At 49.6% G+C, this 16,879-nt stretch overlaps 1 protein-coding gene across 2 annotated transcripts in view; it reads left to right on the top strand.

The window, feature by feature from the left end:
- Nucleotides 1-16,879, top strand: part of VAC14 (VAC14 component of PIKFYVE complex) — a 126,040-nt gene that overhangs the window by 44,697 nt on the left and 64,464 nt on the right. For both annotated transcript variants that reach the window (XM_007526659.3, XM_016189807.2), the window contains exon 13: nucleotides 13,807-13,963. In XM_007526659.3, coding sequence (XP_007526721.2) covers nucleotides 13,807-13,963 — 157 coding nt within the window. The remainder of the gene's footprint in view (nucleotides 1-13,806; nucleotides 13,964-16,879) is intronic.

Genomic DNA, 16,879 nt, shown 5'->3' with positions numbered 1-16,879 from the left:
CAGTGAGGAAAATATGTTCATTATTTCCATCTTGCACTTCAGAACACTGCAGCCTGGAGAGGTGAAGTAGCTTGTCTACAGCTAGGACGTAGGGGTCCCAAACTCAAAATCAGAACTATTAGACTCTGCAGCCCCTTGGTCGCATAGCCACCGTGCCCGTGCATCAGAGAGAGTGGTCCCTGTGGCTCCTGTCAGCTGGGGAGGGGGAGGTGTGTTTTGTTGTATCACCAGTCTCTTTTCTGGCCTTTTTTCTCTTGTTGCCCAAATTCTTGAGAATTCTTAACTTGGTATGGACAGAAGTATATATTCTGAAAAAACTCTCCCTTTCCCAGCCCTCCACCACCATCATCCATCCGCCAGCCATTTGTCTGATTTCCTTATTGATTGGTAAAAGCATTTTGTATATTGGGGGCATTCAGTTAGTTATATGTATTGGAAATGATTTCCTTTCTCACTGTGCTTATGATGATCCATCCACATGTTCCTCATCCCTCCTGAGAGCTAGCAGCCTCAGGAGACATGGCCCAGGTATTGATGGTATAAGAGCTGGATGCAGAGGGGCAGGGGCAGGCTCTCTGAGGCCTAGCTTAGGCCCTCCACATCCCCAGTCTCCTTGGCAGGGGTGTCTTGACTGCCATTGTTTCTCAGTTCTACCCCAGTGACAGCTCAGCAGTCTACGCCCTCCTGGCATCCTCAGTTGTCTGTGTGTTTCCGTTATTCAGGATAAGTGGCTGTTTCCTCGGTACCGCCTGCTCCTTGCAGACTTTATCTGAAAATCTCTCTTGTCAGAAAGAATTTGCAGGTGTCACATTAATATTTTTGGCACCAGAAGAGCAATCTTCCCATTAACTAGAGATCCAATTACTTGTTTTTAAGTGAAAAAATGTGACCCTGCTTCAGCAGTGTGGAATGCAGGGCACATGCACCCAGCTTCCTGTCAGTGGGCGTGAGGGGCTGCTCCATGCCCTGCCCAGAGGCTGTGGGTGTGGGCTGACTTACCAGCCTGCAGCTACCCGAAGTGGACACTGTCCAAATGCAGTCAGAGATGGGGTCCTCTCTGTGCTCCTGATGGTGCTGCTCTCCCAGGAGCAGCCCCAAATGACTCCTCACTCCCTCATCACATCACTCCCAGGCCCAGCTGTCTCTCAGCCTGGGTGGGTGTCATGGTGGACACAGGCCAGGCTCCATTAGTCCAACCCCATACCAAAAGTGAACTCTTACATAAACTCTGGCTTTGGGTACTAATGTTGTGTCCACCCAGGTCTCTCACTGTAACAGATGCACTGCCAAGGTGTGGTGTTTGGGTGGTTGGAGGCTTTTGTGGAGATGTAGATGCAAATTTCAGTATCCTCTGCTTAGTATTGTCATAAGCTAGTGAGGGAGAGAGATAGAGACAGAGAGATGGGCCCTAAAAAGTAAAGTCTGTTTTTTTAAATATAAAACAGAAAGAAAGAAAGAAAGAAAGAAAGAAAGAAAGAAAGAAAGAAAGAAAGAAAGAATTCAGTCTCAAAAGACTGGAAGAACACCTGGAATCTCTCTAAGTGAGCATGGCCTCCCTGAAAACTGGCCACCAGACTTGAATGTGAATCTCAGCTTTCTGCCAGAAACTTGGGCCAGGAGCGTGACCCCTCTGACCTTCCCAAGCAGGGCCAGTGATGTCTGTACTCCCACACGTGTTCCGGACTATCCTAGCAGCCTGCCTGTTGTGGCAAGTTCATGAGGGGAAGTTGGCCTTTGACTGTACTTACATTATGTCATCTTGTAAAGCTGCTGGGTTTTTTTCTACAGGTCTTCCTCCTACAGTAAAAGGCTCATTTTCAGGAGACTGGGACAGAGCAGCTGGTAAAGCACACACTTTAGTATGAGCAGAATGAGCCCCCCAGCACCATATAGGGACACCATTTACACAGGTTATACTCCTCTCTGTGTCTTTACCTCTCTGTCTCTTTCTCTCCGTGTGTGTGTGTGTGTGTGTGTGTGTGTGTGTGTGTGTGTCCACCTCTGACCTCTGTCTCTCTTTCTTAAATTAAACACTTCTACCATTCTTCTTCTAGCGTTTGCCCTTCTTCCATAGCCAGTCAACAGCGTCAGGTTGAGCCTGATGTCTGCTTGTTGCTGGCTTTGAAAGTGACTGGGATCCATGTGGATTCAGTCGGCTAGGAAGGATCGTCAGTTTCCCCAATAAATGGGTACTCACGGGATGCACCATGAGAAGGTCGATCCAGTGCATCCCACTTCTACCATGAATGGTAGCATCACACAGTCCTGAAGTCCTGGCATACCAAATGGGACAGGTTTCCTCCAACCTCTCCCATTTTGATCATAATTTTTAATGATGCCCCTTTCCAGCAATGTTTTCTCCCTTTCGGTGAGTATAGCTTGCTGGTTAAGAACTGGACTTTGACATCAGACCCTCCACGAGTCCCATCCTGACTCTGCCACTGAATAGTTGGGAAAAACTGTAAAACAAGTGGCTCTGCCCCTCTGAACCTCAGTTTACTCAACTAAACTCAGTTAAAAACTGAGTGGGACCTCATCCCACACCCCAAATCAGTTGTGAGATCATGACTGTACAATGGTCAGCACAGACCCCAGCATGTGGAAATGGGTGGTAAACATTAGCCCCTCTGGAGTTCTGCTTGTGGTCGGGGACTCAAGGCAGATACACTCTAAAGTCAAGAGGATGGCCCCTGTGTTTGCCCCCATAGCCTTCTGCTTCAGTCCCAGCAGCAGAAACTGGGAAGCAGTGTTCCTGCCACAGATGGCCAAGGTGGATGGAGCTCAGCATCTACCCCCACGGGGAGGACAGTGGGCAGGCAGCAGGGACAACTCTTCAATGTACTGTCCTCCCTTGCACTCCAAGGTTGAGCTGCCCCAAGCGTCTATATTTGTAGTAGTGAAGGTGGAAGGCTCCCAGCTGGCTGCCTGGGGACCCTGAGAAGGAAGGAGAAATGAGTACTCCTGGACCCTTCTGAAGCTGCTTGGTTATATGTAAGACCTTCTGGCTCTGTTGACACCCAGAAATGGCAGCCTCCCAAGCCTCTGCTCACCATCTTGGAACTAGAGTGTCTGTAGAGGAGACCTCTCAGCCCATCTTGGAACTAGAGTGTCTGTAGAGGAGACCTCTCAGCCCAGGAAGAGCCCCTTCTTTCCACTCCCCTGGTTCCAGAGTAACTATGAAGAGAAGTTTCTGATAAGAGTTTATGACTTCTGTTACTGATGCAAAAGAAAATTGTAAGAGCCAGTTTTCTAGACAACTTGAAAGGGCGGACTGTAGGCATGTGGTTTATGGCACTGGTGGTGTCTCTGGCTCAGGAACTTGGGTTCTCATGAAGCATGCAAAAAGTGTGTGCCACACCGAAGGTGACAGGATAAGGAGTCTAATGCGTGGCTTGGGGGGACCTGATAGAACTGCTCAAAGCACCCCCATAGGTGTAGTGTGGTGCACCCCAGGCTAGCAGCACCCTGTGGCAAGGGCAGAAGCTCCAGCCTTTGCTGCTTCCTGAGGAAAGGGAGGACCCTCAGCTCTTCCCTTTGGTGCAGGACTCTACCCATCAACCCTCTCTGTTTTAGGGTACCCAACCCCTTAGCCACAGGACGTCACCACAGAAGAGACAAAAGTGAGGGATGGTTGGTTGGCTTTGGGGAAGTGGAGGGAGGATTTCAGTTGTTTTATGGGTTTAGGTCCCTGGAGAAATGGAGCAGAACTGGATCTTGAATCTTTCATGGGTCAGAGCTCATTGGGATTACACTGAGTTTGCCTTGCCTCCATCAGAAGCAGATTAAAACTCCTGACCTGTAGCCTCAGCTCAGTCCCCAGAGCAGACCATTGGGGCAGCCTGCCTTTAGCTTTCTTGTTCCATATTGTCCCGTTCCCTGTTCCACCCTTCATCCTATCCAGGTGCTCCCTTGACTCTTCTTTCCCAAAGAATCCTTGTCACGGGAGTCGGAGGGTAGCACAGCGGGTTAAGTGCACTTGGCACAAAGTTCAAGGACCAGCGTGAGGATCCCAGTTCGAGCCCCCGGCTCCCCACCTGCAGGGGAGTTGCTTCACAAGCGGTGAAGCAGGTCTGCAGGTGTCTGTCTTTCTCTCCCCCTGTCTTCCCCTCCTCTCTCCATTTCTTTCTGTCCTATCCAAAAAATGATGACATCAATAACAACGATAATAATAACCACAACACTAAAACAACAAGGGCAACAATAGGGAATAAATTAATTAATTAATTAATTTTTTAAAAAAGAATCCTTGTCACATTGGGCATCCTATGGAAACCCCAAAAGTGTGCACAAGAGAAGGTAAAAACCAAAATGACATCATTGTACTGTTCAGAATGTGTCGCAACTATTGTAATACCTATTATTTATAGGAATCTTCTGACAATCATGGGGTGATTTACGTTATTCTCAGTTAAAAAGGAAATTCAAGTGTGAGGCCCAGGGTAACACTATCAGGAGCCAGAATGGAAGGTTAAGTCTAATTCCATAGCTCTAAAGCCCCTCAGAGGGTCTGTGGTCAGTGCAAAAGGGGTCCCCTCCTCAGGATAGGGTCACTGCTTCATCCGGCCTGGTCTCTCTTGTTACACTGACAGTGTTTTATCCTCAACTAGGCTACAGATCTGTCTGCACCTTTTCTGAGCACTTAGCTTTGCTCTGCACAGGTGGTTTGCCCTGAGCTCCCATCTCCATTAGCAGTGCCAGCAGCTAGGGCAGCTGTGGGGTGGGTGGTAGAGAGCAGAGCGAGGGCTGCTCCATGCTACCTCAGCCTCCATGGGACTAGGCACAGTCAGGCCTTTCTGACCTCAGTTTTCTTCCCTAACATGCCAAATTGTCTTAGCTCCTTCCGCTCTGACTTTGTGTGGTCCTAACTCTCCCCCCTGGAATACTAGTGCCATCTGCTCACAGTGGACAGTCTTCCACAAGAATGGGGCATGCTTCCCTCCTTATACCCTTGCCTCTGTTTTCACTTCCTTCCAATTTTCATTCCATCCACTCTCCAAAACAAACAAAAACCATCCCTCCACCTCCACCTCAGTTCCAAAAATTTCTTTACAATCAAATCATGCAATCAGGTAAAAACCAGGCTCACATATTGGCAGCTGCAATCTCAATACCTTATGCCCTGCCAGAAGATAAGTAGAACCCAGCCTAGACAAAAAGACATAGAGCCAGGGAGATAGTATAGTAGTTATGCAAAAAGCTTTGAGACTCCAAGGATCAGTCCCTGCCTCTACTATAAACAAGAGCTAAGTAGTGCATTCCCTCTGTGTGTGTGTGTGTGTGTGTGTGTGTGTGTGTTATCATTAAAATAAAATATTAAAAAACAACAGGGGAGTCGCTGCTTCACTAGCGGTAAAGCAGGTCTGCAGGTGTCTTATCTCTCCCCCTCTCTGTCTTCCCCTCCTTTCTCCATTTCTCTCTGTCCTAACAACAACATTAATAATAATTACCACAACAATAGAACAACAAGGTCAACAAAAGGGAATAAATAAATATAAAAAAATGAAAAAAACAGCAACAAGAAAGGTGTGAACCTATTCCCACTGCCAAGTCCAGGGGACACTCATGCACTCTGCTCTCCCCTGCAGTGACATTGAGTCTTTGAAGAGAGAGTATGGGTTGGGAGGGATGAGCAGGAGAGATGCCAGCCCTCAGAAAGAGTTGGCCTCCAGGAAGGCTCCTTGGGACCCTGGGCCACACTCACCACTAGAGGTCCTGGGAGAACTTGGTCTGAGATGAGCCCTTGGCAGGTCCCAGGAGAGCAGCACTGAATAGCCCAGAGCCCAGCTTGTCTAGAGGACTGCCAGCTTGAGATCCTACAGGGAGACCCTGTTCATTGATGCCCTCAACCTGATGTCCTTTCTCCACAAACTTTGAGTGGTGGGCAGGTCTGGACCACCCACTTTCACCACCATCACAGTACATGTTCACAGCAGCCCTTCAAGGGAAGTCTGGTGTTCTCCCCATACTACCAGAGAGCCAGAGACATCAAGTAACATGGTCCGGGTCATGGTTCAGAGGCTCCGCAAAGCCCTACTTGTCACACACCTAGCCCCCCATCCCATCAGATTCTGAGAAACAGTTGATAAGAGGGCAGGGGTAGATAGCATAATGGTTATGCAAAAAGACTCATACCTGAGGCTCCAGAGTCCTGGGTTCAATGCCCCATACCACCATAAACCAAAGCTGAGCAGTGCTCTGGTAAAAAAAAAAAAAAAAAAAAAAAATGATGAAAAAGTAAACAGTTAAAAACTGGGGGTTAGTATGGATCAACCTGTCAATGCCCATGTTCAGTGGGGAAGCAGTTACAGAAGCCAGACCTTCCACCTTCTGCACCCCATAATGACCCTGGGTCCATACTCCCAGAGGGATAAAGAATAGGAAAGCTATCAGGGGAGGGGATGGGATGTGGAGTTCTGGTGGTGGGAATTGTGTGGAGTCATACCACTTTTATCCTATGGTTTTGTCAGTGTTTCCTTTTTATAAATAAATTTAAAAAAAAACTGATGAGGAAGTGAACAGTTAAAAACTGGGGGGTGGGGGTAGAGGGGGATGGTGAGCTGGTACCACATGGGGCAAAGCAGACGAGAAGCTGGACCTAGAGAAGGCCTGCCCCCTGGGACCTGGGGCCTCCTGTGTGTGATTTGCAAGCACACTGGGATGCAGCACAGACCTGGAGGTAAGAGAAGGCCCAAGGTGCCCTGTCTGCTCTCCTGGTTGCCATGGACCAGTGCCGGGAGACAGTGGCCCCTTGGCTCATCACCTGGTAACCGAGTAGTAATAGCACTTGCACTGCTCCCAGGCTGTCCCATTCCCAGCCCGCTCCTGGGGAAGATTTATGACACTGAGGGTGTTATGTATCCTCCTGGTCAGGGCCTAGACACAAGCACCTGAGCAGGGGCTGAACAACAGAGAGGGGAGATCTTGAAGGGATGTGGGGTCCAGGAACTGATCTCCAAGCTGTTGTATCCCAAGCCAACCTTTCCTTTTTCTTCTCTGCTCCCCTCAGAGGAGCAATGGCTAGAATGTTCTAAGCTGCCAGGGCCCCCAGTGTGCTGTCACTGTCACCATAAACATTCAGGCCTGAGCCTTAGCACATATGCTATATAACTAGACAATTAGAGAAGGGTTCAAAGTGTATTTAAAGAGTAAAAGAATAAAGAAAGCAGCCCTGTTCTTTTAAGACAGGTGTCAAAAATCAGACGATGCAAACAGAAATAGAAATTTTTTTCAGTTGTTTCTTTGCTTTGCTGAGACAGAAAGTGTTCTCATTCTGGGTAGTTTTCTCAATGGGAAATAAAACATATGTAAGCTTAAATTGTCCTCTGTCCCACCCCCAAGTCCAAATGTCCTTCCTTCTGGCAGTGTTTTCCTCCCTTCATGCAGGAGGCAGGGCTTTGGGGCCCACTCTTCAGGAGCTGCTCATCACAGCTGACCTCGACCTTGTTTCTTGCATCCAGAAGCTGCTTTCAGAATACTAGCCCTCTCCTGGGTCAGGCCAGGCATTGATTGTTACTTCTACAATTTGAATTCATGTGGTCCAGATCTCTGCTGTTGCCTGCTATGTGGCCTGCCAGGTGCTGTGGCCTTCCATGGCTTCCCCCGTGGAACCCTTCCTGGGGACAGCAGCCTGGCTCCCTCGAGTCAGCTCTGGTTGATTCTGCAAGCTGCAGAATCCATTATCTGGATCGTCAGGGGCTCAAGAGACCTGAACTGCCAAGCTGTGCCCTTGTGAAGAAAGGCAAGAGATGGGAGTTGGGCTGTAGTGTAGTGGGTTAAGTGCAGGTGGTGCAGAGCGCAAGGACTGGCCTAAGAATCCCGGTTCGAGACCCCAGCTCCCCATCTGCAGGGGAGTCGCTTCACAGGCGGTGAAGCAGGTCTGCAGGTGTCTGTCTTTCTTTCTCCCTGTCTCCTCTCTCCATTTCTCTCTGTCCTATCCAACAACGATGACAACAGTAATAACCACAACAATAAAACAACAAGGGCAACAAAAGGGAATAAATAAATATTTTTTAAAAAAAAGGCAAGAGACTTCCCCTAGAAGCTCAGCCTCAGGATCTCTGTGCTTACTACTCCCAGTTCTGCTTCCCCCAAATAAGGAGGCATCAAATGACCCTTGACAATGCCCCTCATAGGCCAGACCTCAGCCTCCAACTCCGTAAACCTGAGTTCACCTCTGTTGCCAGTACCCATTGTGTCCCTTGGAAACTCCCTTGTGGCTTTCTCCCTGTCGGGACTAGAGCAGGCCAGTTTAGGGGGTTCCTGTCAGCATAAGGCTGGGAAGCTGGATACACTGACAACTGGGGCCTAATCAGCTGTCCAGTGGCCTTGCCAAACCATTAGCAAAAATTTCTTAAAGGTAAGTGGGCAGGTTGCAGTGGGAGGCCTCTTTCGGCCTTCCTCTTGGCAAAAGCTGTTCAGAACCATCCATCTTCTATTTCCTGCCTGTCGCTGCGGGTCAAGTATTCATTCACTCGGCATCTGAACTTCATGTTCACTTGGTGGGAGGCAAGGACAGCCCCCCCCCACCCCACCCCCCCACCCCCAGTATCAGGACTTGGCTTTGCAAAGGTCTGAGTCTGCAGCTGTTCCTAGATTGGACAAGGAGCAGCCTGTAACACCTGGGGCAAAGAAAGTCTCCAACTGCCTGCCAGAGATGGCTCTCCCTACCTACTCTGAGGGCAGGTATTAGGATAAGAAGCACTTGGCGAAGGGGTAGAAGAAGGGAGGGAGATAGACACACACCATTCCTAGTAGATATACTGGAACACAGTAGGGTGACAGCTCACAGTGGTCATTCCAGAGGATGACATCCACACATGTAGATGACATTGTCTTTTGCTGGTGTGGTATCCCCCTCCCAGAAGGAAAGGTGGTTTAGAGAATCTTCAGGTGTCCTGCTCTTGGCTCCCCAAGCCGTGCAAAGCATGAGCCCCCTTCAGCCTTCCCTGCTGGCCACTGACTCTTTCACTCCAGAGATGGCAGTGCTGGCCAGCTCCCTCTACACCAGGACCAGTTCCAGGAGGGACCAGCTGATGTGCCTTCCCCACCCCCACCCTCACCCCCCATCAGTTACCATGGTAACAGCAGGCACTCCTGCTTCTGCAGAATATTGCTTTCTTGTAACCTCCCTCCCTCCCTCCCTCTTTCCCCCCTTCTTTCCCTCACACAGAAAGAAAGCACAAGTGTTTTATATTCATTTTGCAAAAAGCTGTGGAGTGCATACTAATTGGCATGGCTTCCTCCTGCTTTCTTTGAGCTTCTCCTCCAGTCTCAGAGCCAGAAGCACAGGCCAGTGTAGGCCTAGGCCCAGCCAATCTGCTGTTTGGGAGGATGGCTGTGTTTTCATCCTCAAGTCCAGGCCTTGAGCAGGGTGGCCATGAGCAAGGCCAATGGGATCACCACGTCCTGGTCCCAGAGGCCAAGCTTATGGGTGCTCTCAAGGTTGGAACACTGGAACCAGACCCTGGCACAGAAACTCAAAGCCAGGCTTGGTGAGAGAGTGGCCCCACACCTGTGTCAAGCTTGCTGCTTCCCTGAACTGATGGGGGTTGCCGGTCAGCCAGGAGAGCGTCCACATAGGAGGCTCTCCACAGACCCGCCCCCCAATCTCCTCTTCCGGCCAGTCCCAGCCCAGGACCTTGGTACTCCTTCTTGTGTCTCCTAAGGGAAGTGGCAGTGCTGTTCTCTGAACCCACTTCAGGGGACCAGGAGAGAGTGGGAGAGAATATGTGTGTGTGTGCACGCGTGCGTGTGCGTGCACGTGCACACATGCTGTGGCCTCGGGCTCGACCAGCTGTTGGCTTTTTGCCAGCTCCGGAGACCAGAGACAAATCTTTTGATATGTAAGCACAAGAGGAGTGGCTGGGATTACTGAAGGAACCTGTAGACAACATTTCCGGCTTTAATTGTACAGTTGAAGTATAATTTGCATTCATTTGCCATTTGGTGTTAAACTTTCTAAAATAAGGGAATTCAAAATGTAAAATACACAGCTTTGTTGGCCATGCTTTGCAGTGGGGCGGGCCGAGGTGGTGCCAAGATGGGTACCGATGCGGGTTCTGTCGGGTAGAGGGTTCTGCCGGGTAGAGGGATGGAGTTAGACGCCACAGGGAGTTAGGAGGTGGTAAATGGCACCCTCCTGTCAGAGCCCAACCCCTAAACCAGGGTGACTGACTGATGGTCTCTAACAGAAGCAGTGCATTAAATAACTTCCACAGGAGGAAACTGAAGCTCCCTGTTACTGTAAAACCCAAGTTCTAACCTCTGTGTGGGGTTGTTCTCCCTGTGGCTCATCCCCACCCGCAACTTCTGTCAGATTTCTGGCAGTGCCCTTGCTCCTGCCCCATGGCTGCTCTGCAACTAGGCTTTCGCTTCCCAGAATGTGCCAGGTGGTTCTGGTTCTATGTCCTTGATCTGAATGCTTTTCCCCGTTCCCTTGGCAAACTCTGTTCTGGTAATTTCCAAGCCTCTGGTCCCTACCAGCACCAACCCCCTGCACATGAGCTGTGCTACCTTTGTTCCTTACTTTCTCTCCCATGAATCTGACTGATAAGAGTCCATCTACTGGACCTTTTAAAATCTCCAAGCAGCACAGTGCTCAGTGGATGCTCCATACCTCCTGGGAGTAGGAGACTCAGGCCAGGTGGCAGGAGGGCAGGATGGAGATGGGAAATCAGGACTGTGACCACAAAGTATGGAGTAGCTTAACAGGCTCAAACTGTGAGCGATTACTGTAAGGTTCTACTGGCAAGTGAGAACAGTGGTTCCCACAGGGAGTGAGCACAGTCTCTTCCACTGCCATACCCCTCCCTCTCTTACAGCCTGGCCAGGTTTCTCAGGTGCTGCTGGCTGGCTCTCCCTGAGCAGCTTTTCCTGTGGAGAAAGCTGATGTGGGCCAGTGTGGTCCTCAGGATACGGATCTGACCTCGGATCTGACATCAGACCCTCCTAGCCCCAGCTGCCTTACTAGCTGACACTTTTCTCATTAACCTTGATCTCTAGGGCTTATTTCTGGAGGAAGTGCACCCACTACCCATTGCACAGCCACACCTGAGAGGAGCTAGCAGGCACCTTGAGGTGCAGAGAGGCACAAGCTGCCTCCCTGAGCCCTCTCGGCTCTCCTATGAGGTGGTGGGGAGTCAGTCAGACACCACCCCCACCCAACCCCCACCGCCACCATCTCAGGCCATCGCACTGGATTGGGAACTGAAGTGCCCATTTGGGTTTTGACTCAGTTCTTTGTTTTCTAGACACAATTTCCATATCATAAAGTTTAGCCCTTTATAGCATGACAACTCTGGTCTGTAGTATTTCCACAAGGTTATACAACTGTCATTATTATCTAATTCTAGAACATCTTCATCAGCCCAAAAAGGAACTCTATGCCCAACTTGCAGTCATTCCCACTAACATGTCTCCCTCCTCCAGTGCCTGGTGACCACTTCCTATCTCCCCAGGCTTGCCTTTTCTAAACATTTCATATAAATAGAGTCTCCATAACATGTGTGATCTTTTGCATCTGTTTTCTTTCCCTTAGCAAATAATTTCAAGGTTCACATGGATTGTGGAATTTTGTCCCTTTTTATTGCCAAATAATATTCCATGGCCTGAGTACATCATGACCTGTTTGTTTACCTACTTCTTGGTTGAGGAAGGTCATTCCAACTTTCAGGCTGATAAACAAAGCTGTCATGAGCTATCTGTGTGTGAATGTGTTTTCTGTCTTTTGGGTAAACATGAGAAGCAGAGCATGCCTTTGTGAACCCTTTTAGCTTTTTTTTTTTTTTATCTGTGTGTGGAAAACAGAGCAGAATCCCGCTCTATCATGTGCAGTGTGGGGAATCAAACCCAGGGCCTCACTCATGCAAGATGTGCTTTGCCACTGATCCACCCCTTTGGGCCTCTGGTATTTACCTTTTGAGGCACAGTTGCCTTGCTTCCTACCTTGCTATTGAATTTTGGTTTAGTTCCTTCTCCAGCAGAAGCCTTCATCTTCTTACCCCAGTAAACTTTAGTGACTGCTTCAGAAAATTGGCTATCTACAGTGCAGGCCAGGCATATTCACAGAGGCCTGGACCAGGCATTGACCATCCCACAGTGCTGCACTCACTCTTTGCTCTCAGACCCCCTACCCTCCCACTCCTGTCCCCATCTTCTCTCTACCATTGTTGCAGCAGAGGCCTGGGCCTTGAGGCCCCAGCACCCCATTTCTCAATCTGGGCACAACAACTTGCTTCTAACAACAGTTCAAGCTGCATGGCTAGTCCTATTTTTCAGCCAATATGGACCCTTCCTCTACAGGCCTGGGACCCAGATTGTTGGGAAATTCCACACACCAATGCAGGAAAGGCAGACGTAAAGATGTCAGACCTGTCTGCCTACCAGGCTGTGAGTGGGCAGTTCTCTCACCCACCCTCTCCTCCTCCTTGAGATAAAATTCTCTTTTAGGGTTGGAGAGCTAGCTCAGTGTTAGGCCACAGGACCTGCACATCTGAAACTCCAGAAGCCCTGTGTATAATCTCCAGCACCACCACATACCAGAGCTGAGCAGTACTCTGCTCTCATCCTCATATAAATACTTCTAAAATTCTCTCTTTTAAATATATATGTGATTCAGTAGGTTTTATGTATGTATAAAGCTTTGCAACTATGAAACTAGCACTACAGCCTAACTCCAGAACATTCCATCATCCCACACAGAGCCCTTGTAGCTTCAGCTCAACCTCAGTCACCATTTTCTGCCCATCTGGCCCCCCACCAAGACAACTCTTTGTCTCTTCTTCTGGTCCTGGACTGAAACCTTCAGTTACCCTACTAATTCTTTTTATATTTATTTATTTATTTTCCCTTTTTGTTGCCCTTGTTGTTTTTTATTGTTGTTGTACCCTACTAATTCTTTACCTGAGCTCAGGGACTATCTTCCATCCATTCAGCTGATTCCCACAGGGCATCTGTGAGGTGAAAGGCAGTCTTTCTTCTGAGCATAGAGGTATGGAAAGAGCAAAAAGTGTGACCAGAGACCCCAGTGTGTGCATACTCTGCCAGGGGAAGCCAGGTGAAGGGCAGGAGGAGGTGGTGCAATGTGAAAGGTGGCAGCTTCCCAGGGCTTGAGGGTTCTGGAGTGTGGGAACAATCTCTGGGAACCTTGTGACACACAGCACTAACTTAAGCTCACATTCGACATCTTCCTTAGAAGAGCTTGGTAGACTGGGGGTCGGCCCAGGCCTCAGCCCCCATCCCACACTCACTGAATAATGGCATAGATAAAGCTGAGAATCTCCATCTAGGAGCCCAGAGTCATGCCCTGGATGTGAAAGGGCCTTTGGGGGTTTTCAGTGACCTTGTATCACCTCTGCAAAAGGACCTATGGGACTGTGGTTGCTACCTCCAGTATTGTGGGCTAAGGGCACTGTTTGTTCTTCTCCTGGGTGGGCATCGGAGCATGGATGACCCAGGAGCCCTAAGACACACTCCATACAGACTGCATACTGGACTGGGTCTCACACCTCCTGGCTATCTCTCAAGTCTCTGCTCAGGGGACCAGAAAAAAATAGTCAAAGGAAAGTGGAATCATGGTCCCATGTTCCAGCTTTCACTCTCCAGTTGCCCCTACCCGCTGCCTGTCTGTATTCTCTCAATCCATGTCCTTTGAGGAATTTTCTGGGCTCTTTTTGTATGCATAGTCTTGGTGGCCCTCACCAGCCAGCCACCCCTGCAGATCCCCTCCCCACCCCAAGAGGTAGCTTTCTATCTCCCACCAGTTTACTGTGGAGGTCCTCATCTGTCAAGTTTACTTTTCTCCCACAGGTTATCCTGAAGGATCTGGAAGTGTTGGCAGAAATTGCTTCCTCCCCTGCAGGCCAAACAGATGACCCAGGCCCCCTTGATGGCCCTGACCTCCGGGTCAACCACTCAGAGCTTCAGGTGCCCACACCTGGCAGAGCCGGCCTGTTGAACACTCCTGGTGAGTCTCCCCTGATGGCCACAGCTTCAGGGCCCTAGGAATAGTAGTTGTGGTATCCTAAATGGGGGTTCCTCAGGACTGTCACTCTTAGCCCTGAATTCTGTCTGGGGGAAAGGGATCAGTCTGTTTCCTCCTGGTCACTCACCACCACCCCCCAGGAGCAAGTAGCTGAGCCTCATGTCTCACCTTCAGTGCCTTTTCTTCATCCTTCAGCTCATTCCTACTTCCCAACCCTTGGCTGAATGCAAAACCACTTGAATCAGCTGAAGACCTCTCTACCACTGTCAGGAGTTCAGGGCATTGGAGTCTGAGCCTCACAGGTGGAAGAAGAGGCAGCCATTTCCTTCCTCACAGAGAAGCTAAAAATAGCTCACAGCATGGCAGGCAGCCCAGGCAGGAGAGGGGATAACTCAGACAGGCTGTTTCCAGGCAGCCTGGGACATGCCAGTGGCTGTGGTATTTCTGTTCTCGCCCCTCCAGACATCTGGAGGCTTTTCTTCTGGGCCAGTGTGACTCCCAAGTCTTCTCCCCAGACAGGCCTAGCTCCCTGAAATCCTAGAAAACCCCCAAGCATGCAAGTCAGTAGGAAAGAGTCTGGTGACGCTTGGACATTTGCCTAGGGTCTCTCTTTGTCCCTTGAATGCCTCTTGATATCCAGATACAAGGTTCTAGATGGCACTTCCTTTGATGCAGAAGCCAAGTGTCAGACAGACTTAGTGGCTTTTCTGTGGCAACTTCCTCCTACCAGCTCCCTTCCCTCTGTATTGGTTCTGGTAGCCTTCTTGAGAACACCTGTTCATGGAGCTCAACACCCTACAGACCTGATTGTACCCCAGCAGCTGCCAGGCAAGTCTTAAAAGGTCCATGTATTAAAGATACATCCACCCCATCCCCAGCCCTCACAGCGAATGTCACATAGGGCCCTAAGCTTCAGAGCACCTCTGCTACACACACTTCACCTACAGCTGGTCTCAGTCTCCCAGCTGTTTCTGACTGAAGCAAGGAAGGAGTAAGAGCTCTCACAGCAGCCCAGCTTCCTTCCTTCTCTTGTTTTCCCAGGATGCGGAGGTTTCCTTGCCAACAAGCCATTTCCTCTGGACAGTCAAAGGCCATGGTCAGGGAGACTCCCACATCCTGAGCCCCTGCTGGGGTTCCCACCCTCTGTACCATGGCCCAGGAGTCCATTCTCCTTCCTGTGCCCCCAAGTCAGCACTTGAAACTCAACCTGAAGTCCTCTGGATGGATCAAAAAAATAAAGAGGCTGAATGTGGGAGGGGTCAAGCCTGAATGTGGGAGTGGGGTCTTCAAGAAGGGCATGGAGCAAAAGACTCCCCCCTTGGAGAAAAAAGAGGGGAGAGGATGCTCTGCGAGGATTGACCAAAGTGGCCAGCAGCCAGTTCTTGAAGGCACTGTGTAGGACAGTGCTCTCTCTTGCCAGGAACAACCTGTCAGAGCATCTTCTCTCCTCCTCAGAATGGAAGAAGCAGAAATCTAGGACAGCCAGCCTCAGCTGGTGGAGGGCACCTTGATCTCCCAGCACTCTGTGATCTAGGCAGTTTTCCTCCTGAGTACAGGGGCACTTGATGATTGAAACACTTCCTTACTGGTGGTGGGATGGACTGGGGGATGGTCACCAGGTCTGCTGGGAAGAGCAGGGGGTGTGCCCTGGAGGGCCCTGAGCTGCTTGGGCAGAAGAGCTGAGGGGGCTCTGGATGGCAGAACTCTCTGAGCCCTTGCTCCTGGCACCACCAACATAGGTGAACTGCTCATAAGGCTGAGATGAAGACTCACCACAGTAAAGCAGGCATGTGGGGGCTGGCTTTCATCAGCCAGGGACTCACCCTGAATTCATAGAAAAACAATCCAGTGTGCCAAATGGAAAGAACACCCTAGAAGAGCCTGAAGCCAAAGGCCCCGTGTGTGGCCTTCAAGGACCTTGGGAGCCACCCTTGTGTTTCCAAAGCTGGCATCAGATTTCACAGATGGCCCTATGATATTTTTAATTTTTTTTATTTATTTAAAAAAGGAGACATAAACAAAAGCATAGGATAAGAGGGGTATAACACCACACAATTCCCACCACCAGATCTCTGTATCCCATCCCCTCCCCTGATAGCTTTCCTATTCTCTATCCCTCTGGGAGCATGGACCCAAGGTCATTGTGGGTTGCAGAAGGTAGAAGGTCTGGCTTCTGTAATTGCTTCCCTGCTGTACATAGGCGTTGACAGGTCAATCCATACTCCCAGCCTGCCTCTCTCTTTCCCTAGTGGGGAAGGGCTCTGGGGAAGCGGAGCTCCAGGACACATTGGTGGGGTTGTCTGTCCAGGGAAGTCTGGTCGGCATCCTGCTAGCATCTGGAACCTGGTGACTGAAAAAAGAGAGTTAACATACAAAGCCAAACAAATTGTTGAACAATCATGGACCTAAAGGCTGGAATAGTGCAGATGAAGTGTTGGGGGGTCCTCCATTTTGTAGATAGCTAGTAGGTATATTTTAGTTTATATTTCAAAGGGCCTGTAGCTATACTAGTTTTTTTTTTTGTTGTTGTTGTTGTTGTTGTTGAAATCTGATATGCAGGTGGATCCAAGTTGTTGTCTGGGGAGGTGATGTCATGGATGGAAAAGAGACAAAAATCTGGATCAGGGAAGAGAGTAGCTCCCTAATATGGGGACGGGGTATAAATATTGTTGACTGTAAACCCCATCTATTTGATTTGGACTGGGGCCCATATTTAGCTTAGGAGCCTATATGACCTCTGCATCACTGTAGATCTGAGCTCATATTCTGTGGTCATGAGTAGGAACATTCCAGGCTGCCCCAGTATCGACCCATCTTCCTCAGGTGTAGCATAGAGTAAGTATGTTGTCCATCCTCCCTTCGGAGGATGGAACATTCTCTACTGTTGTTGATCCAAGT

The sequence above is a fragment of the Erinaceus europaeus genome, chromosome 2, assembly GCF_950295315.1.
Source record: "Erinaceus europaeus chromosome 2, mEriEur2.1, whole genome shotgun sequence".
Classification (NCBI taxonomy): domain Eukaryota; kingdom Metazoa; phylum Chordata; class Mammalia; order Eulipotyphla; family Erinaceidae; genus Erinaceus; species Erinaceus europaeus.
Note: the sequence above shows the minus strand (reverse complement) of the source record. Positions and strands in the feature narration are given on the sequence as shown.